The sequence below is a fragment of the Diceros bicornis genome, chromosome 34 (genome assembly GCF_020826845.1).
Source record: "Diceros bicornis minor isolate mBicDic1 chromosome 34, mDicBic1.mat.cur, whole genome shotgun sequence".
Lineage (NCBI taxonomy): Eukaryota > Metazoa > Chordata > Mammalia > Perissodactyla > Rhinocerotidae > Diceros > Diceros bicornis.
Window position 1 is genome coordinate 7,804,254 of NC_080773.1, and position 22,555 is coordinate 7,826,808.

Sequence of the window (22,555 nt, forward strand, 5' to 3'; positions counted from 1 at the left end):
TCTTGTGTCGTGGTTGAGACACAGAATCCAGATCCAGATTGCCTGGGTTCAAATCCTCCCTTTATTGCTACATTACCTCGGCAAATTATTAACCACTTGTGCCTAAGTTTTCTCATCTGAAATGAGGATAATAGTAGTATATTTCTCACAGAGTTGTTGTGAGGATTAATTAATAATGTACAATGCTCAGAATAGTACCTAAGCACAAGTATATACAGTTATATGTATATACACACACGTGTATGTATTAGCTATTAATTTTTATTGTTACCAATTTGCTGAGAGGAGAATAAGAGGCTTCCTGAGACATCCTCAGATCCTTTCTAAGATAGTCATTCAACATTAAATGCAGAATTCTTAGATTTTAATGTTCAACCACAAAGCAGGTAGAACTGAGTATGTCTGTTACAGGAAACAGAGGGTGTTTACTTGAGTTTTAAATAAGCTTGGTGGATCTATCTCATACTACATAAGCTCTACAGGCTCCTTTCATTTTTAGAGAGACTCCGAACCCCTGTGTCTAGGTATTCTCCTTGCAGGTGGATCAGAAAGGACTGTTAAGCATCTACATCAATTCTAAGCTCTAATACAATGTGAAATCTGGTTTCTTGAACAGTGTTTCTGTTGTAAGCAACCCAGAATTGAAACCCAGCCCCTTGGATACTAAGGAAACAAGGAAATCACAGAGCCTGAAGAAAGTCTGAAGGATATAACAGATGGGAGTGAAGAAGTGTTAAATGGAGGGGCCTATTTCTATAACCTAACAAAGCTTAAAACATTCCTTTGGAACAGAGAGAAAAAACTTATCCAGTTTCTCAGAACATTAAGTCTGAAACTGACAGTAGAGAAAGCCAATATAATTCAGGATAAACAGCCTTACCTAGTGAGATGAAGTTGCTATAATTCTCCCACATCACATCCCTATATAAGTCCCTCTGAGCTGAGTCCAGGAATTCCCATTCTTCCTGTGAGAAGTCTATGGCCACGTCCCTGAACGTCACTGAACCCTGAAAAAATAAAACTCATGTATTACTTGTGAAAATAAATAAAATATTTTTCAAATAGAAAGAGACGAGATCGAGGATTGCATTGCAGACAGGGGGCCACATAGCAAGCAATAGGGTAGGGCTGAAAACTTATGACATGCATAGGGGACAGTAAGAAAATTAGTATCACTGAAGCAGAGGGCTCATGTCTTGAATAGCCCTGTGGCTACCTTAAGATTAAATTTCTACCCAAAAATATCTGGAAATAAATAAAATAACCAAAAAAAGTCCCAATTAAATGAAACAGCCTTCTGCAAGCTGTGTCTCCAACACAAATTCTTAAGAAATACGAGGTCTTCTATCTTCTTTTCCCTTTAATGATGATGAAAAAATATTGATAAAAATTTCTTCTACATGTACTACAAAATCTCTAAAAAAATAGACAAGTCCGTAAAGTCAGATTTCATTATAAACATTTTCCCTGTTATGACCAACTCTTTAGTAAATGTTTTAAAATTGGCTACATGGTAGTTCACATTTTGAATATTTTAGATACAATTTCTCTTTTTTTTTTCTATTTAGATGTTTTAATTCAATATAAACTCAAAAATCTTCCTCAACTCTCACAGTCTACATTACCTATTACTTACGCATCCAGATGACCTTCTTACTATTTTATCATCCACCATCCCTCACTGAATCGTGAAGATATCAGTCTGGACCAGTGGTTTTCAATGAGGAGTGATTTTACTCCCCAGAAGACATCTGGCCATGTCTGGAGACAATTTTAGTTGTCACAACTGGGGGGAGGGGGTGTGAGGGTGATAAGCATCTGATTCGTAGAGGCTAGGGATACTGTCAGACATCCTACAATGCAGAGGACACACAAAATAAAAGATTTTCTGGCTCAAAATATTAATAGTTCCAAGGTTGAGAAACTCTTCTCTAAACCAGCACATCCTGTAAAACTACACAATGGACTCTGCTCCTGGTATTCGTCTCTCAGGGTTTCCTGGACATGATTCTTGATCTCTCTATCTGCAGTTCTGTTCTGATCACGGCCTATTCACACCACTGGTGAGGGAGGGATCCTCACCCTAAACAGTATGAGATGGCTGAATATCCGACACTGGACAGATGAGACTGACAGCAGTTTATTAGTCACATATACTCACAGCCTGGGGGAGGAGGCACCACATGGCATGCAGGGCCACACAGGGGTTGCACTCAGGAATACAGTGAACAAGCAGGGTGTGTGGGAGGCAGGCTTTGTAGTAAAAGGAGGGTGAGATGTTCCCTGGTTCCCGAAGGAGGATGTGATGGGCTTGTCTGAGTAATTCTGTGGGCTGGCAGGGAGGTGAAACCCATTAGGATGAGGACCAGGAGGAGTTTGGCTGGTCTGCCTGATAGGGGAACTAGCCAAGTAGGGAGTCTTTTCCACCAGATGGGGGGCATATCTGGCGAGAGCAGAGGAACTCATGGGTAGGCCTTTGAGGCCTTGACAAAGATATCAAGGCGGCACATGAAATTTTAGGCCTTGCAAGCCCCCAACCACATCCCTACCTAATCCACCCAATCCTAAAAGCCTTACAAACCATAAGATCTCAACACATACAGAGACTGAGACCAACCAATAATAAATCCCATCTTATGCACTTGGAAAACTCAGGTGTGTGGAGAAGTTTGGAGTTTCCCTGTAAGCAGTCAAATAGCACCAAATTCTCTCTTTCATCAAACCACAGATCTTCAAGGAAAGCTCAAAACAGGCATCTCTCACTTAACATCAAGAACCCATTCCTGAACCTCAGACATGGCAACACTACATTTCTAACCAGGGGCCGATTTTCCCATCATTTTAACGCAAAGAATTATAATGCATTATACATCAATTCCAACCCTCTGACTAGCTTCACATCTCCCCCCAGTATAGAACTAGAGTACATGGGTCAGTGCACACATGGTATCTCTGGCTTTAGTATTTTCATTGTCTCTTTTACTGAACTCTTTTTTCTCCCTTGCTTTGTTTGTTTCTCCACAATTTTCTTAAATACTTTTCCAACTTTTCAGGAACTCATTTTATACTAGACAAAAACAATGGCCACATATGAGGTGCACCATGAAAATGCATCAAGGCAGGAATGGTGCATGCTCAGTATGACGCTCTGATGCCTCTTTTACGACCAGCAGCACCACCTGCACACACCCCCTTTCACGATCCTTGCATGCATTTCAAAACATCCACAAATGGTTCTGACGGTCTAGCAACTGTATTTGGAATATAACAAGACTCTTCCTGCACACTGTTTTTGTTAAAAAATGTGCCTTGAACTATATGATTTCACTTATATAAAGTTCTAAAAACAGGCAAAATTAATTTATGGTATTTGAAGTGAGGGTAGAGGTTACATTTGGACTGGGTGGGGACTGAGGGACTCAAAGGTGGGCATCTGAGGTGCTAGTAATATTCTCTTTCTTGACCTGAGTGCTGGCAGCACAGATATACTCAATTTGTGAAAATTCATTCAGCTGTACACTTATGATTGGTGTACTTTTCTCCATGTACATTATATGTCAATAAAAAGTTAAAAACACTTTAAAAAAATGTCAAACTGTGTATTGGGGACATAAATTTTTCCTTCATACAACTAGGCTAAAAATCACTGTATTCAGAGAAATATACATTCTCTGAAGTTTAATTATTAAAATCAAAAGCTGTTCTATTGGAAAATGTTACTAGAGGGGACATCCTGCAGAGAAAGCCTACATTTTTCTCAAGCATTTCACTTTTGCTTGCTCATGGCTCCCGACAGAAGATTTTGTAGAGAGGAGATGGTCCACATTAGTGGAAAAAAGGGAAGGATGCAGAGACAGGATACTGGGCTATTTGTCCCCAGCCCTCACAGGAATGAGGGGAACTAGAGCAGGTTCTTGGATGGAGTTTTATTAAACAGGAAATTTCAGGATAAGAAATGAGTATGTACACATGACCTAGAAATTGACAATATCTCAAAAAGGAGGAAGAAACATCAACTTACATGGGCCATGGTTTCAAACTGCAAGAACTGGTCAGTCCTCAAGATTCCTCTGTTGGAGGACTGCAGAGTCCTGATAAGCCAGAGCTGGAAGAAGAAAAAGAAGGCATGAAACCAGCTGTGCCTTAGAGCTCCCAAATGACTTATGTTAATATAAGCTTTTTTCCCCTTCCATTCTTACTTCCAAACTATTCCCACTACTAAACCCACACAAACTAGAGGAGAGTATAGAGTCTGAAGAAATCCAAGCCCTGAAGAGACCCAGCTAAACAATGATGGACTTGGTATAGAAGCCCAGATACTTCTACAGGAGGGTTTCTGACCAGTTCCCCATCTGGCAACGTGGATCTGGTCCTGACACTGGAGTACTCCAACCTGTCCTGAGCAGCTCCTCCTCCCTCCAGAAGAACTTTTCAGGGCTGAGAAAGGGCCACACTATTCAAATAGAGCCTCCTCTGAGCCCCCAGGATCCTGCCTGAACTTCCTGAACACAAAGACAGAAAACCACACAGATTGAGCCTGGCAGCTCCGGGCTCTTCCCAGCCAGGAGAGCTCACTACTGTATCCCAGTCAGGACTTCTCACACCATGACATCCTCTGCCACCCAGTATCCAGGGGAGGCGGGGATCCATGATCGAGACAGTTAGTCAACAACAAACAGTCACTGAGAACTTTCATGTGATGGGTGCTGATCCTCAGTACTGTTCTGCAAAGGAGTTCTTCTCTCCTTCCAACAGCTCAGGAAACTGATGCTCAGGGGTCAAACTGTTTGCCCAAATTCGCAGTTATTAAGTGGCGGAGCTCTGTTCTGCACCCACATTTCTCTAAGAAGCCATCTTTCAACTTTGGTTTTTGCCTCTGAAGGCTAGGATTCCTACTTCACTGAGAGAAACCTGAGCAAGGGCAATTCACTAAAAAATAGAAATAACGTTTCAAAAGATACCAAACCTCACCACTAATTAAGGAGATGCGCGTTAAATGACCAAAAAATATCTTTTTACAGTGATTAGATTGAAAGATCTAAAAGACTTATTAGCAAGGTCACAGGGAAATGGACACTAGGTTGATGCAAATTTAGAACTATGTGAAGCAGCATTTAAATCTTGTAACCTGAAAACCCTGTGAAGCAGAAACTCCACTTCTGGGACTCAATGAACTATTTGCACATAAAAACGTTTGCAGAGGGATGTTGACAGATATGGTTATATATAATGGATAAAAGCTGAAAAGAATCTAATCAGAGAAATGATTAAATAAACTGTGGTGCACCTATAGTATTGAAAACCATGCAAATATTAAGAAGTGATGATGTTGCCATAATTTTGATGAAATGAGTGAAGCCGTGTGTTTGAAACAAAAAATCCCAACATATGTGGCATTCAACTATTTTGACAGAAAAAAAAAATCACATGTATGCCAGGAAGGACCAGTTCAAATGTTTACAGTGACAGCCAGTGACACTCACCACCAAACTAAACATAGTGTGACCCCAAGTCCACAAATACTCCAAAGAAGGAAAGACTTTCCCAGTCAAGGGTCTCTTTCAGTCTTCTGTTGAACTGAGAAAAAAGCTCTGGATACTCTAAACACAGCTGTTGTTTTTCCTGAGTGACTTTCTTTTTTATTTCAGCTACTAATTCATGAACCAACTCTAGGATTTAATTTGCCCATGGATGCTGGAGCACCAGCCAGAAAAGGACGGCAAGAAGTCCCTGACTGGCGTCTTTTCCCCACTGATGGCTGTCTTACGGCTGCCTCCTTTCACATCTTTCTGACAAGTGGGTTTATTTTACTTCTGAGCCAATCCTTTGGCTAAGATCCCTATGCAGCTCTCCCATGGCTGTGGGATCTTCTTGTCCTACTAGTCTCACTTTCATAGAACATCATTAATACAAACATCATAAGGCAAAAACCCTACTGTAGGAAATCCATTTACCTCCACAGACCCCATAGCTTCAGTATAACCTGGACCTAACTTGACAGTGTTTGCTGTCATCAGATTAATATCTCCTCCCTCCATCATGATGGATTACTGAGTAAGGTAGGAAGGATTTGTTTTTAAAGTATATATAACGATGAGACTTGGCATACTGTTGTAATTACTAATATAGGCTTTGGTGTCAAACTTTCAGGATACAAATCTCAGCTCTGATAGTTATTAACTGTGTGATCTTGAACATGTTACTTAACTTTTCAGCCTTAGTTTCCTCCCCTATAACATGGTGATAAGGGGGCCAGCCCAGTGGCGTAGTGGTTAAGTTCACACGCTCTGCTTTGGCGGCCTGGGGCTTGCAGGTTCGAATCCTGGGCGCAGACCAACACACCGCTCATCAAGCCATGCTGTGGTGGTGTCCCATACATAAAAAATAGAGGAAGATGGGCACAGATGTTAGCTCAGAGCCAATCTTCCTCAGCAAACAGAGGAAGACTGGCGACAGACGTTAGCTCAGGGCCAGTCTTCCTCACTAAAAAAATATAATAATAAATAGTGATGATTACCAGTTCTTTCTCAAAGGGTTGCTATGAGGATTGAATAAGACACTATATATGATAAAGCACTAAAGAAGCAAATAAACATTCAATAAAAGTCAGCTATACACTGAAGATGAATACTACATACTCTCCTTCCCATAATTATTAAAGAAAATTCTCTTCTGCTCTTTCTTTTTTCTTCCATAAAAAATTTGAGCTTCTCAGCCCTGCTTTTTCTTATAATGCTAACTAATAAATTTCAAAACTTCACACTGACAGGCAGTTCCTCCAAACAACAATTTACAAAACGGGGGTATGTGGAGGGATGAAGTACAAAATCCTCACAATTTTTGGATCTGGGTGATGAGGAAAAACATGGAATTACAACACAAGAGTACCAATTAAATCTATTGAGCACCTATTGTATGTCAAGCATTATCTGAGGACTTTACATATATTAATTCATCTACTCAAAGCAATGCTATACAGAGGTTCTATCATTATCCTCCTTTTACAGATGAAGAAACTGTGGCACAAAGAGATGAAATAAATTGCCCCAAATTCACCCAACTCTAAGTGGCAGGTTTAGGATTAGAACCCTGGTCATTTAACTCCATAACCCGTACTATTGCCACTACACTAAACTGCTTCTCATAAGACCACATAAATATGTGGCCTGAAACAAACACTGTCAAAAACCTGAAACCACTTCTCAAATTTCTACTAGTGTCTTCCCTTCCTATCCTTCTTAACACAGACCTCTCTGTTAAAACTATCATACTTCCATTTCTTAAAAGCCTCAAAAGCAGAAGACTCTGTCACCAATCAAACCATCTCCTATCTTTCCTTGCTTCTGAACTCAGGGCAATGGAGAAGATCAAAGACACGTAGTGTATGATTCCAACTCAACTCTAACCTTCTCAGCAAATCACAGCCTAGAATAAAGCTCTGCAGTGGCCTCTGTTGAGGAGGTTTACTTGGAGGCCATTCAAATGATGAGCAAAAGCATGTCACAACAGGAACTAAATGTTCACGTGAACAGCCACCGAGCGGGAGGTTACCCTCATCACCCCCACAGTTCACTGGGAAGGAAGGGCAATGCACCAGGTCAAGGATAGGATGTTACCCATGTTAAAGCCTAATCAGCTCAAGTCTACCTGGAACAAGCCTGTATAGTCTCACAAAATCAGATTTATTGCCTCCAGAGAGAGGAAATTCCACAGGAACGTCTGGAATGCGATGGAGGAGAGGGAGAAGAAAAGCTCTTTTGTAAAAGGTTGAGTTCCAGTAGAAGGATTCTGAGGAGGATTGAAGGGAAGCGGGGAGCAACTCGGGAATGGTTGCTGTTTCTGGGGTGAACTTGGGAGAGGCAGGGATTAACTGGACATTGAGTGCTATCATGAAGCAGGATAGCTCAGCAATTGGGTAGCCCCAGTAATAAAAACACCAAAGCGGGTCTGGAGCATCACTGGTAAGACAGCTGTAATCTCTCAAAGGAGGAGTCGTTATGGCATTTTACAACTGCTGCATGACCTGGAGAGCCATAATATTTTCTATAACTCTGCAGCTGGCTTTAACTGTCTCTTCTCTCCCAGCCTGACTAACGGCAGGGCTGCTTGTTAACTGTTCAGTCCGAGCTGATTTTCACGCTTTCACAGTAGAAGCAAATGTTCCCGTGCCCGGAAAAATAAAAATCATATTTCATGGAACAAAGAGGAAACACAAACTCATCTATAATTATTTCCTCCGTTCTCTCTCCTTCCCAAAGATCAGGAAGATGGGGGTAGGAGGCCGGAATCCTGAGACATGGAGCCATCCTTGGAGCTCGGCCGGCCTGGCTAACGGAGGACACACCCCCCTACCCCACTCGCCCCCACTGTCCACACACACATAACCCGATGGGAAGACGGGGCCTGGGGTAGAGCTGGCCCTTCCCGGGATCAGAGAGAAAGGCCCGAGTACAAAGGCCAGCACTGGAATCTGTCCCTGAGTCCACGGCAGCTTCCTCGCGGGAGAGCGCTGGTTAAGCTGTGTCTGAGACCTGCAGTCGTTCTCCAGACTGCGTCTTTTTGTTGGGGGCCTTCCCAGACAACTAACTCGGAGCCATTCTGGGCCGCTGATCTGTGCGGCCCTGAAGCGGGGGGCGGGGCAGGGGACGCCTCAGGGCACCCAGTGCCCAGTGAGCGTCACAAACTCCACAGTCACTGCAATCCGGTTCACACCCAGGCCCGCGCCGCCCCCGCGCCGCCCCCGCGCCCATTTCCTCAATGCACGCGACCAACTCACCTCTCGGAGCCCACACCAGCAAGGAAGCCGGAAGGAAACTTGTCGCAGAGGCCTGTGGGAAATGTAGTCCGTGGTAGGGAGGGCCTGGTCACCGCCCCAAGGGGTTGCGCGGAGTGCGCAAGCGCGGGAGCCGGGCCAGGCGCTTGAAGATGGGCTGGCGGGGGAGGGGCTGCCCCGAGGGGCTGCCCCGGCTTGAACAAAGCGCGCTCTGCGAGGTCGAGTTTGTGATTGTCGCTGAGGAAGCCCTACCAGGGCTTAGAAAGAGGTCTAGGTACCAGCAGGCCCTAATATATGTATTAGGCGTACAGCAGGTGCTCAGTATATATACCCAAGTGGGATGTGGTTATACATAAGTACTCAATAAAAATATGCCCCGAACCCTATAAAACCTGGAGCAGAACCTAGACACACAAAGGTCGCTCGTGCCTGCTTGCGCTCCCTGCTTCCTTCCCTCCTTCCTTGCGGTTTTTTTCTCTTCCCTCCTGCAGTTGTGAACGTATTGTTCTATAAAAGTCTATTAGGTTAAGGTGGTTGATATTGTCACTCAGGTTTTCTTTATCCTTACCGATTTTTTAAAATCTAGTTCTGTAATTGCTGAGAGGTGTGTCTATTTCTATTTTCCGTTTAGTTCTATCAGGTTTTTGCTTCAAGTATTTTCAAGCTCCGTTAAGCACATGCATTTATAATTGTTTGCCTTCCTAATGAGGAGGACTGAAAAGTGAGCATTAGGAAGAGTATCTTCAGAAGTCTTTCTCAGATGAGGAGTAATTAAGTTTCTCCTGTCCTGGGTTTGTTCAGGAAAGACACGGGATAAGCCCGCCAGGGACCACACTGCAGCATCCTCCCCATCTCAAATTCTTTGATATGTTAGTTAATAAACGGAAGAATTTGTTCTTCTTCCAAGAATATAAAACTTTAGAAATCATTTAAAAATGTCTAGGCCAATCTTAAGTCTCATTTTGCAAGCAGTAGACTGTATATGAAATAGGAGATACATGAAAACTACGATTATGGATTTGTCTATTTCTCCCTTTAGTTTGCTCACTTTTTGCTTCATGTATTTTGAAGCTCTGTTATATAGTGTATACACATTTACGATTGTGTGTCCCCCATGAACTGAACCTTCTATTATGAAAGGTTTCTCTAGTCTCTTGTCTTAACATCTATTTTGTATATTATAGTCACTCTAGTTTTCTTATGCTTACTGTTTGGATGGTTGATCTACTTCCATATTTTTTCCTTGAACCTATCAGATTTTATATTTCATATACATTTCTGGTAGATATCATGTAGTTTTGGTTTCACATTTTTTATCCAGTATGATAGTCTTTGGCTTTTCATTGAAATATTAAGTTTATTTATGTTTATATAATTATAAATTTGGTTGGATTTAGGTTTACTATATTGTTGATTTCTATTTGCCACATTTTTTATTAAATATTTCTCCTTTCCTGCCTTTTTTGGAGAGGTTGATCAATTTTTTCTGATGTATTTGAATTCTTTCATTGGCTCTTCAGCTGTACCTCTATGCATTTTTTTTTTAATAATTTTATTTATTTATTTATTTTTCCCCCAAAGCCCCAGTAGATAGTTGTATGTCATAGTTGCACATTCTTCTAGTTGCTGTATGTGGGACGCGGCCTCAGCATGGCCGGAGAAGCAGTGCGTCAGTGCGCACCCGGGATCAGAACCCCGGCCGCCAGCATCAGAGCGCACGCACTTAACCGCTAAGCCATGGGCCGGCCCACCTCTATGCATTTGTTAGAGGTTGCTCTAGGGATTAAAATATGCATCCTAATTTAACACAGTTCTACTTAGAATTAATGTTGCACCACTCCATGTAAAATATAAGAACTTTGTAACAATAGTCTTTCATTTACACTCCTTATTCTTTGTCCTACTGTTGTCATACGTATTTCAGCTGCATACATTATAAATCCCATCACATAGTGTTGCATTATTTTCTTTTAAAGTCATATGTTTTAATAACATTTAGAGAAGAAAACATTTTATATATACCCACATATTTACCATTTCTGATGCTCTTCCTTCCTTCATGTTGGTCTTTTTTTTCAACTAATGTCAACTCTCTTCAACCTAAAGAACTTCCTTTAGCATTTTCTATACTGCAGTTCTGCTAGTTATGATCTAAATTTCCTTTAACTGAAAATATCTGTATTTTATCTTCATTTTAAAAGGATATTTTCTCTGGAGATAGAATTCTGAGTTGACATTTTTTTCTTTAGTGCTTTAAAGATATTATTCCATTGTCTTTTGGCTTTTCTTATTTCTGATTGAGTAGGAATCCTTCATATTTTTGTTTCCCAATGTTATGTGTTGTTTTTTTCTGATTACAAGATTTTCTATTTATCAAATTTGGGGGATTTTGGTCATAGTTTTTGTTCTACCACATTCTATCAATCCTCTCATTCTAGGACTCTACTTAGAAGTACAGTAGGTCACTTAATAGTATTGTTCCATAAGTACCTTTGTTTCTTTTTCCAATCTTTTTCCTTTTTGTACTTCAGATTGGATAATTATTATTGATCTATCATGGAGATCACTGACCCTTTCTTTTGATTTCTCCCATCTGCTCTTATGTTCATTCTGTGAAATTTTCATTTCAGTTATAAAACTCTCATTCCCAGGTCTATTTTTTATACTTTCCATTTTTCTTCTGAGGTTTCTGTCCACTTATTCATTCTGACCATATTTTCCATTAAGTTAATAAACATATTTATACTACCTTCTAATTCCAGTATCTGGGTAATCTCAAGTGCTATTTCCATTGGTTGCTTTTTTCCTCCTTATGGATCACATTTTTCTGGTTTTTAAAATGACTGGTCATTTCTCATTGTATGTTGTACATTGTGGATGCTATTTGTTGAGAGTTCAGATTTTGTTATCTTGCTTTAAAGAGTATTGATTTTTTATAGCAGCCAGTGAATTTACCAGCAGATCAGTTTGATCCCTTCAAGGCCTACTTTAGAGCTTTCGTCTGGTAGATCTAGAGTAGCCTTTGCTTTAGAGCTCGCTTAACCCTGCTCTTAAAGTGTGGCCTTCCTAGGGTGTCAACTGACTACCAGGGTGTTCAGAAGTGTCTGTTCACTGAGTGTTTGGAACTTCCTATTTCCCACACTGTGTGACTTCTAGATTCTCTGTTCAGCTCACAGCTCCCCAGCAGCTGTTCTCTGCTAGGCTTTGTGGAGTCTGTCCCTGCACATGCACAACTTAGTATTAATTAAAAGTGTAAGGAGATCCCTATGCACAGTTCTGGGGCTCCTTTTTTGCAGAAAATGATTCTCTTGACCCTACCCTACATATTCCAGCCATCTTAGCATCCCCAAACTCTATTCTTGGCCTCCTCAGCTCAGTGAGATTCTGAGTTTACTTGAGCTATCCTCCCCATACCACGTTCCAGAAAGTGCTGCCAGGCAGAAAGCAGAGGCAATCATGGGCTTCGTGCTTTTCTCTTCTGTCAGTGAGCACAGTCCTGCATTGCCTGTTGTCCAATGTGTGAAAACCATTGCCTCGTATATTTTGCCTTGTTTTTGGATTGTTTGTGGCAAGAAGCCTAGTTGGATATCTGTTACTCCATCATGGTTAGGAGCCTTTTTTATTTTTTAATTCCTGGAATGCATACCTCTCTTGTCTTTCTAGTTCACTAGGATTGTTGTTAGCTCACAATCCTGTGCTAGCTCACCATCTTAATAAAGCAAGTTAATCAATTAAGTTTGTAATACAGTTGACCTATCTAGCACTTAGGAATACATTTCGTTTATTACAGTGTTCATCCTGTACTTGACTGAATTCAAGAGAAAGAATCTGCAGGTTCAGGACATCTCAGTGGAAAGTGTCCTGCTATGATGGTATTTTATTTTTGTGAATCTAAGACAGTCACATTTTTCTTTTGCTTTAATGATCTAATTAGGCTTTTGGTACCACCCTGTCTTCAGGTGTTACTACTTTGAAAAAGTTAATACTTTTTCTTGATTACATTTAACTGAAACAAAAGTCCTTCATAATTTTATTTTATTTATTTATTTTTTTTGGTGAGGAAGATCAGCTCTGAGCTAACATCCAATGCCAGTCCTCCTCTTTTGTGCTGAGGAAGATTGGCTCTGGGCTAACATCTGTGCCCATCTTCCTCTACTTTATATGGGACGCCGCCACAGCAAGGGCTTGACAAGCGGTGCATCGGTGTGTGCCGCGGATCCGAACCTGCAAACCCTGGGCAAATGAAGCGGAGTGTGCGCACTTAACCACTGTACCACTGGGCTGGCCCCAAAAGTCCTTCATAATTTATTCACCACATATTTTTCACACACATAGACCAGGCATTATTATGCATCAGAGATATGAATAAATTAGTTAATTAATAAGTAAAATCACCAAAAAAACCCGCAACAAACCCAGTTACTGCCCTCAATGAGCTCACAGCCAAGAACTGAAAAATGACCATTTTAATACAATATGTTAGGTACGAAATTGGACTGATAGGACTGGCTTGATCAGGACTCTTATTCATCAGTTTATCAGCAACATCTCACCTAATTCCTGGCAAATACCAGGTGCTTAAACATATAAATAATGAATGACTGGAGACATGTGGGTATAAAAAACTCCTTCAGAGATTTGAGTATAGTATAGCCAACTATTGGGTGAGAATGTTATATAGACACTTCAGATATCCAGTCTGTTCCACTCAGTACAGCAGATATTTCTTGATTATCCACTTTGATAAGACTGGCAGATTCTGAGCATCAAAATTATAGAAAGAGATTATATGCATATAGCAATAAGTACAATAATCAGGGTAAGTACAGGATGCAATGAGAATTAAAATGATGGGTACATGGTTTCCACAGCTCATGTTTGAACTGAATCTTAAAGGACAAGTATGATTTATTCAAGAAACAAAAATGTTCCAAATAAAAGTATGGGGTTATATAAAAAGATGATGTTTGGATAACTCATATTACTGGTTTCAAGACTTTCTATAATGCTAGAGCTATCACAACAGCATGGTATTGGTGAAAAAATAGACACATATATTGGTGGCACAGAAGTGAGAGCCCAGCAATAGACTCACACAAATTTTTGTGTGTGTGTGTGTGTGTGTGTGAAGATCAGCCCTGAGCTAACATCCATGCCAATCCTCCTCTTTTTGCTGACGGAGACCGGCCTTGAGCTAACATCTATTGCCAATTCTCCTCCTTTTTTTCCCCTTTTCCCCAGTACATAGTTGGATGTCATAATTGCACATCCTTCTAGTTGCTGCATGTGGGACGCTGCCACAGCATGGCCGGACAAGCGGTGCGTTGGTGCACGCCCAGGATCCGAACTGGGGCTGCCAGTAGCGGAGCACGTGCACTTAACTGCTAAGCCAAGGGGCCGGTCCCGACCCACACAAATTTAATCAACTGAGCTTTGACAAAGAAGCAAAGGAAATTAGATGGAGAAAGTATAATCTTTTCAACAAATGGTGCAGAACAATTGGATGCCCATATGCAAAAATAAAACAAAAAACCCAAAACCTTGACACAGAACTTACGCCTTACACAGAAATTAACTCAAAATGGATCACAGCCCTAAATGTATAACACAAAACTATAAAACTTCTAGAAAAAAAAATAAGAGAAAATCTGGTGACCTTAGGATGGTTGATGAGTTTTTAGGTACAACACCAAAAGCATGAAAGAAAAAACTGATAAGTTAGACTTTATTAAATATTTAAAACTTTTGCTCTGTGAAAGACACTGTTAAGAGAATGAAAAGACAAACCATAGACTGGAAGAAAATATTTACAAATACTTATGTAATAAAAGTTCATATCCAGAATATATAAAAAACTTTTAAAACTCAACAATAAGAAAATAAACAACCCATTTGAAAAATGAGGAAAAGCTTTGAGCACACACCTCACCAAAGAAGATATACAGATGGCAAATAAGCATATGAAAATATGCTCAACATCATTTGTCATTATGGAATTGCAAACTAAAACAACAATGAGATACCACTGCTATCTTAATCAATTTGGGCTTCTATAACAAATTACCATAGACTGGGTGGCATAAACAACAAACATTTATTTCTCACAGTTCTGGAGGCTGGCCGGTAGATCAAGATCAAGGCACTGGCAGATTCGGTGTCTGGTGAGGGATCACTTCCTGGAGTGCAGATGGCCATCTTCTTGTTTCCTCTTCACATGGCAGAGCACAGAGAGAGCAGAAGCAAGCTCACCTCTCTCTTCTTGTAAGAGCACTAATCCCATTCACAAGAGCTCCACCTTCCTGACCTAATTACCCGCTAAAGGCTTCACCTCTTAAAAGTATCACATTGGGGGTTATGTTTTTAACATATGAATTTTAGGGAGACATAAACATTCAGTCCATAACAACTACTCACCTAATAGAAGGGCTAAAATCCAAAAAATTGACAATACAAATTGCTGGCAAGGGTACAGAGCACCAGGAACTCTCATTCATTTCCAGTGGGAATGCAAAACGGTACAGCCACTTTGGAAGATACTTTATTAATTTCTTGTGGAGATAAACATAGTCTTACCATATGATCCAGCAACTAAATACGTGTTACTAAGTGAAAGAAGCAAGTCTTAAAGAAACAACTTGCACAAATGCATATTGCTAAGTGAAAGAAGCTAGTCTGAAAAGGCTACATTCTGTGATTCTATTTCTACGACATTCTGAAAAAGGTAAACTATAGAGATGTAAAACAGTTCACTGATTGCCAGAGATTTAGGGATTTGGGAAAGTTGAATATGTGAAGCACAGGGGAATGTTTTAGAGTGGTGAAACTATTCTGTATGTTGCTATAGTAGCAGATACATGATACTAAGCGTTTGTCCAAATCTATAGAACATCACAACACAAATAGTGAATCTTAATGTATATGCATTTAAAAAAATCAATTAGGTCCATCCTGAGGGATCCCGGGATGAAATTCAAATAGTGACAAAAGAATCAAACTGTACTATGAATGTATGATAAACTTCACTGAAGAGTATGGGGAAAAAAAGAAGCTGACCTAAGGAACTTTGGAAATGAGTAGAAACTGTAAGTCTAAAGACAAATGTACATAAACACTGTACTCTAATCAGTAAAATTGTATGGGTAAACAATTCTGAAACCATTGTACATGTATACTGGTATTGAACAAATAAATAAATGGATGGTAGACAGTGGGGTTTCTTCTTGGAGAGGGAGGTTCTGGCCCAGCCAGTGGCAGAAGGCTAGAATGAACTATGTGCTACTGGATTAGAGTCAGAGAAATCAATATGAACTCACGTTTAGCTAATATACACACACATATATATATTTATAGATCTGTATATATACTTGCGTTAGTATACACAAATACATTTTCTAGCTCTACCTGCTGAGAGCTGGGCAGGAAACATACAAGATGAGCCTGGAATATCTTGTAGTATCAGAAAGTAAAGGAAGTGCTCAAAATACAAACTGATGGAGGTACGTCAAAGGGACACAGGAGGCAAATGAAAGAACTCACAACAGCAAGCTGGAACAATTTGAGCAAAAAAAAAGTAACATAGGGTTGGGTAACTTCGGGTGTTATAACCCAAAGTATAAAATAAATATCCATGAGTCCATCCTGACATAAACAAATGGTTGAATACGTAAATAAACAAATGGAGAAGAATGGACAAATCTCCCACGTAGAAGAATTCTAAACAATTTGTGTGGATTACCCCTCCTCAAGTAGTTGGAGCTTTACTCCCCACCCATTAAGTGTGGGCTGTGCATAGTGACTTCCTTCCCAGAGTACAGTATGGGAAGGGGGAAAAAGTAACACTACAGTGGAGAAATCTGGCAAACACTACCTCAGCTAGGTGTTCCAGGTTAACATCATCAGTGATACGTCAGTTATGTTGATAGCATGCACCTTTGATATGATGTTGTGGGAATGGCAGTTCATGTGGTCTTCCTCCCCTGAAAATCCAAACCTCCAGCCTAACTAGGAGAAAAATATTAGGCAATCCCAATTTCAGGGACATTCTGTAAAACAACTGACCAGTACTCCTCACAACTGTCAAAGACATCAAAAACAAGTGAACTCTGAGAAACTGTCACAGTCTTGAGGAGCATAAGGAGACAGGGTGACTAAATGTAATGTGGTTTCCTGGATGAGATTCTGGTGCAGAAGAAGGACGTTAGATAAAAACAAGGAAATTTGACTGGAGTATGGGCTTTAGCTAATAATAAGGTATCGTTATTGGTTTATTAGTTGTGACAAATGTACCATAGTAATGTAAGATGTTAACAAAAGGGGAAACTGGGTGCTCTTTATTTGGGAACTCAACTATTTTTGCAACTTTTCTATAAATCTAAAACCATTCTAAAAGAAAAAGTTTATCTAAAACAAAGTATGAGGCTATAGAACAAGATAATGAATGCAGAAAACTTTCATGAGACCTTATTAATTAAGAAGTAACAAGTGAAAGTGAAATTTATTATAATGATACTAGAGTGTTTCAAGGATCCCAATGTCTGGACCTCAGGAACATGGAGCACAGCCCTTAAAACTCAATTAGGCCTCTACATCTCCCACCCTGCCTCAATCCTCACCCCCTGAAATATTAGAAAGAAAGAATGTGCATAAAACCAGATTAGAGTTAAAAACACTCACACACACAATCTGCTCTCTTCGAGATTAAACACATGAATTAAATAACTCTTCTTGGCTGAATAGCAGACTGAAGATAGTGGAGGAGTGACTAAAAGAATAGAAAAATCGATCTTAGAGTTTCTCCCAAAACTCTGTACAAAAGAATAAAGATGGAAAACAAGAGAGAAAATGACATGTGAAAGGCAGCACCAGAAATTCTAATGTCCAATAGGAATTCTAGAAGGAGAAATCAATAATAAGGAAGGAGAGGGAATTCAAAGAAAAAAAAGAGAAGAAATTTTCTTGGAGGTAAAAAAAGACAAATTTTCAAATACAAATTTTAAAAGTTAAAATTTATAGTGCTCTTTTTATTTGCCAGGCCTAATTTTAAGAATGTTACATGTATTAATTATTCCTTATAACGACCCCATTATGTGGGTGCTGTTTGGATACTCATGTGACAGACGCAGAGGCACAGTGAAGTGAAATAACTTGCCCAACATCATGGAGCAATTAATGGAGGAGGCAGAATGCAAACCTGCTCTTTGTTAGTAAAACTTCTTATTTTGAAACAATTTCAAACTTACAGAAAAGTTGCAAGAATAGCACAAAGAATTCCTCATACCTTTCATATAGATTCCGCGATTGCCGACAATTACCGCATTTGCTTTTTGAGTCTATTTTTTTCTGAATAATTGGAATTTCATTCAGAGAGGTCAGTTGCACACACAGGTTCCTTTTCCTCTAAATGCTTCAGTGTTAATACATCCTAAAAGCAAAGACATTCTCTTCCATAATCACAGTAAATAATGATCAAAATTAGGAAATTTACACAGATACAATACTTTTATTTGATCTACAAACCTTATTCAAATTTCATGATGGTTTCAATAAAGCCTTTAGAGAAAAAAATTTTTTTCTGGTCCAGGATCATACGTTACATTTAATTGTCATGTCTCTAGTCTCCTTTAATCTGAGATAATTCCTCAAGCTTTGTCTTTCTTGACCTTGACATTTTTGAAGGCCATTTATTTTGTGGAACATTGCTCAATCTGCATTTTTTTCTGTGATTTCCTTATGATTAGATTCTGGTTATGCCCTTTGGCTGGAATATCACAGGAGTTGCTCTGTTCTTCTCAGTGCATTATAACAGCAGGTACAGGATGTCATTTTGTCCCACACCAGTAATGTTAACTTTGATTACTTGGTTAAGGTGGTGCCTCCAGGTTTCTTCACTGCAATGTTACTATTTTTCCCTTTGTGGAGAGACATTTTAGAATGATAATCAACATCTGTTTCTCATCAAACTTTTACCCACTAGTTTTAGCATCCATTGATTCTTACCAGAATCAATTATTACTGTGATGGTTAATTGATGGTGATTTTCTAATTTCATCATTTCTTTGTAAATTAGTAAATTGGCATTCTACTATAAAGCATGTTTCATGGATTCTTATTTTAGTCACTGGGTTACTCAATGGTTTTACTCAATTTGTTACTATCATGACATATTTTGATGCTCAGATTGTCCCAGATTTGGCAACTGGGAACTCCTTCAGACTGACACTGTGACTTTTTGAGATATTTCAATCATTGTTTGAGCACTTCCTACTTTCTGCCCCCACAAAATATTCTTTTTTAAAGATTTTATTTATTTATTTTTTTTCCCCAAAGCCCCAGCAGATAGTTGTATGTCATAGCTGCACATCCCTCTAGTTGCTGTATGTGGGACGCGGCCTCAGCATGGCCGGAGAAGTGGTGCGTCGGTGCACGCCCGGGATCCGAACCCGGGCCGCCAGCAGCGGAGCGCGTGCACTTAACCGCTAAGCCACCGGGCTGGCCCCCCACAAAATATTCTAATCTCATTTGTGTTTTCTTTGCTCAGCACTGACATATGCTGTTTTTCCAGGGAGCTCTGTTTCCTTGGATCCGGGTGCTGGATATGCTCACTGTTACTAAGATGTCATTGCTTCCATGTCCTCTCCACTAGGAAATATATATATTCATATATGGATATGTATTGATTTTTAAAATATGTAAAACATTAACATAGTTTCCATAGTAAAAAATATACAAAAAGGTATTCTCAGAGAAATGTCACTTCCCCTATTCTTTCAGGTACTAAATTCTTTGTATATTTGGGTCTATTTATGAATTTTCTGTTCTATTCTCCTGGACTGTTGATGCATGAGTAGCACATCATTTTGATTATAGAGACTTTTTAGTATTTTTAAATATCTGGTAGGACTAGCATCCTTTGGTAGCTATTCTTTTTCAGTGTTAGCCTAGCTATTCTTGTATAAAACCTGTACTGGTACCACTATGGATACTGTACGTACTTCAGATGAAATGACCAACTGAATTGTCCCCCTCCAGTAATTCTCCCTCCCGATATCTTTTCTCTTCATGGCCCTTATCAGTATCTGAAGTTAGGTACTCACTTGTCTGCTCCCCAGATTTTCTTGGTGATTGGGGATCTTGTCTTTAACATTCCCTAGCATGTTGTCAAAGGCTAGAGCACTCTGGGGCACACTGTAGGTATGCATTATGCACAAGCACTTTGTGCACATTTTTTTCATTAGCTATTCTGGTTTGTACAGTCATATCACATTGTGGTTTTAATTTTTCCATTTTCTTGATAATTAGTGAACTTGAGTACCTTTTTATATCTTTGTGTGTGTGTGTGTGTGTGTGAGAGAGGCAGATTGGCCCTGAGCTAACATCTGTTGCCAATCCCCCTCTTTTTGCTTGAGGCAGATTGTCGCTGAGCTAACACCTGTGCCCGTGCCCGTCTTCCTCTACTTTATATATGGGAGCCACGGCAGCACAGCTTGATGAGTGGTGTGTAGGTCTGCACCTGGGATCTGCACCTGCGAATGGGCCTCTGAAGAGGCGTGTGCCAACTTAACCACTATGCACCAGGCCAGCCCCCCTTTGATATCTTTATTGGCCATTTGGATATCCATTTTTTTGAAGTGCTTATTTTTTTACCCATTTCCTATTTGGTTGTCTTTTTATTGATCTGTAGGGGTTCTTTAGATATTCTGGATGAGTCTTCAGTCAAATAAATATATTGTGGATATATTCTCCCACTCTGTGGCTTGCTTTTTCACTTTCTTAATGGTGTCTTTTGATGAAAACAGATTCTTACATTTAATATAATAAAATTTACCATTTTTTTCTCCATATGGTTAGCGCTTCTTGTGTTCTGTTTAAAAAATCTTTGCCACCTCAAGGCTAGAAAGATATTCTACGTTTTCTTCTAAAGCCTTTATCTTTTACGATTAGATCACTAATGCATCTGGAATTGATTTGTGTGTAGTAGAGGTAAGAGCCAAGATTAATTTAGCAATATGGATATGCAACTGACCTAGAGCTACTTATCGAAAAGACCACCATTTCCCAACCACATTGCAGAGGAGACTTTGTCATAAATCCTATGGCCACATATATGTGGGTCTACTTCAGGGCTCTTTATTTTGTTTCATTGGTCTACTTGTTTATTCTTGCACCAATACCATACTGTCTTAATGACCAAAGTACAACTTATCACATTAACACATTCAAGAAGAAAAACATTATATCAGTGTGCCAAAATGGCATCTGACAATATTCAGCAGGCATTTCTAACAAGAAAGTTAAATAGAGACTGAAGGAAACAACTGAGCCACACAAAGTCTGTTTACCTCAAACCTAGAGCAAACATTGTACTAAGTGATTTCCATTAAATTGGGGAAAACAATTAGATGCCTGCTATCACCACTAATTCTAAATCTTGTTCTGGAAATTCTTTCTATTACAGTAAGAATAATTAATAATCACTATAAATATTCAGAAAAAGACAAGATTATGTCTATTTGCAGTTGACATAACTTCCTAGAAAACCAAGTCTAGCAAAATATAAATTAAAAAGATTATTGGGTAATAATGAAAGCTATGATTGTATCCATATTTAAATTTTTAATATGACAGTATCACCATAAAAACAGACATAAGCCACAATCTGGGAGAAGGTAAGTCCATCATTTACATTACTAAGTAAAGAATTACTAACTAGAACGTTATTTTTAAGCCCACAATTCTTACATGAATGTTCTTAAAAAAAGGAATATGGGCAAAAGACATGAATTGGCAAGTTACAGTATTTAGCAATAAAGAGATGTGGAAAGATGCTCAACTCACTATTAACCACAAAAATATTAAAGCACATACCAGAAGTGGGGATATAAGGAAATAATATTTCACTGGTTGAAAGGGTTGTAAATTGGCACAATGATGCTCTCCACTTTCACGGCGTTATCTAGTGAGGTTGAAAGTGAATATAATCTGACTGAACAATTCCACTTTTTGATAAATACCTCAGAGAAACTCTTGCTTATGTATAGCAAGAAACACACATATCTATAAGATATTTTTCAGTGAGAAATTGTATATAACCTAAATATTGACCAATAAAAGGTCTAAATATATATAGTGTATTTATATAAAGAATAGGGCTGAGGCTTTCTATTCTATTGAAAAGCACCATTTTAAATTTTAAGAAAAAGCAAGTAGCTAACAATTGGACAGCATGATGTGAGTTGCTTTCCTCACCACACAGGTAAGCACACACCTGCCATAACGAGGACATTTCCATCCTTGAAGCCACTCCTTCTGGTTACGGCAACATCCGCCCAAGTGGAATCACACCTGCAATAGGTATTGGGAATGGGAATTCTCTAGTGAAGTCTGACATACACTGGGTTAGACAAAATGAAACATTTTTTTGATAGTCTTTTGATAGGCACTTAATGTGAATAAATTTTTTTCCCAAGAAATACAGTATACAGAGCTCCCATGCTTATTTGACCACAATTTCGTTTTCTTCAAGTACCATTAAGCACTATTGTTTTGTGGAACATGGTTTCAGAAATTCTGAGTTAATGTGCTGTCTCCAGAAGACCTCTGTTTACATGAAAATGTAACCATGGAGGAGAAACACATTGACTTATTAGCAAAAACTAATTGTATTATAGCACTTAAAAGACTTTTTTTATGTTACATTTTTGCGTAAACATTGTATGTACTGTTTACAAATTAAAAACAATTTGAAATCATGAGTGGGAAAAATGTATTATTCTAGATGATGAA

At 39.3% G+C, this 22,555-nt stretch overlaps 1 protein-coding gene across 1 annotated transcript in view; it reads right to left on the bottom strand.

Moving 5' to 3' along the window:
* Window positions 1–22,555, bottom strand: part of LOC131397950 (zinc finger protein 91-like) — a 60,158-nt gene that overhangs the window by 13,601 nt on the left and 24,002 nt on the right. The window contains exons 6-7 of the mRNA XM_058531048.1: window positions 4,022–4,186; window positions 881–1,007 (exon numbers count right to left, since the gene is read on the bottom strand). Of these exons, the coding sequence (XP_058387031.1) occupies window positions 881–1,007; window positions 4,022–4,186 (292 nt within the window). The remainder of the gene's footprint in view (window positions 1–880; window positions 1,008–4,021; window positions 4,187–22,555) is intronic.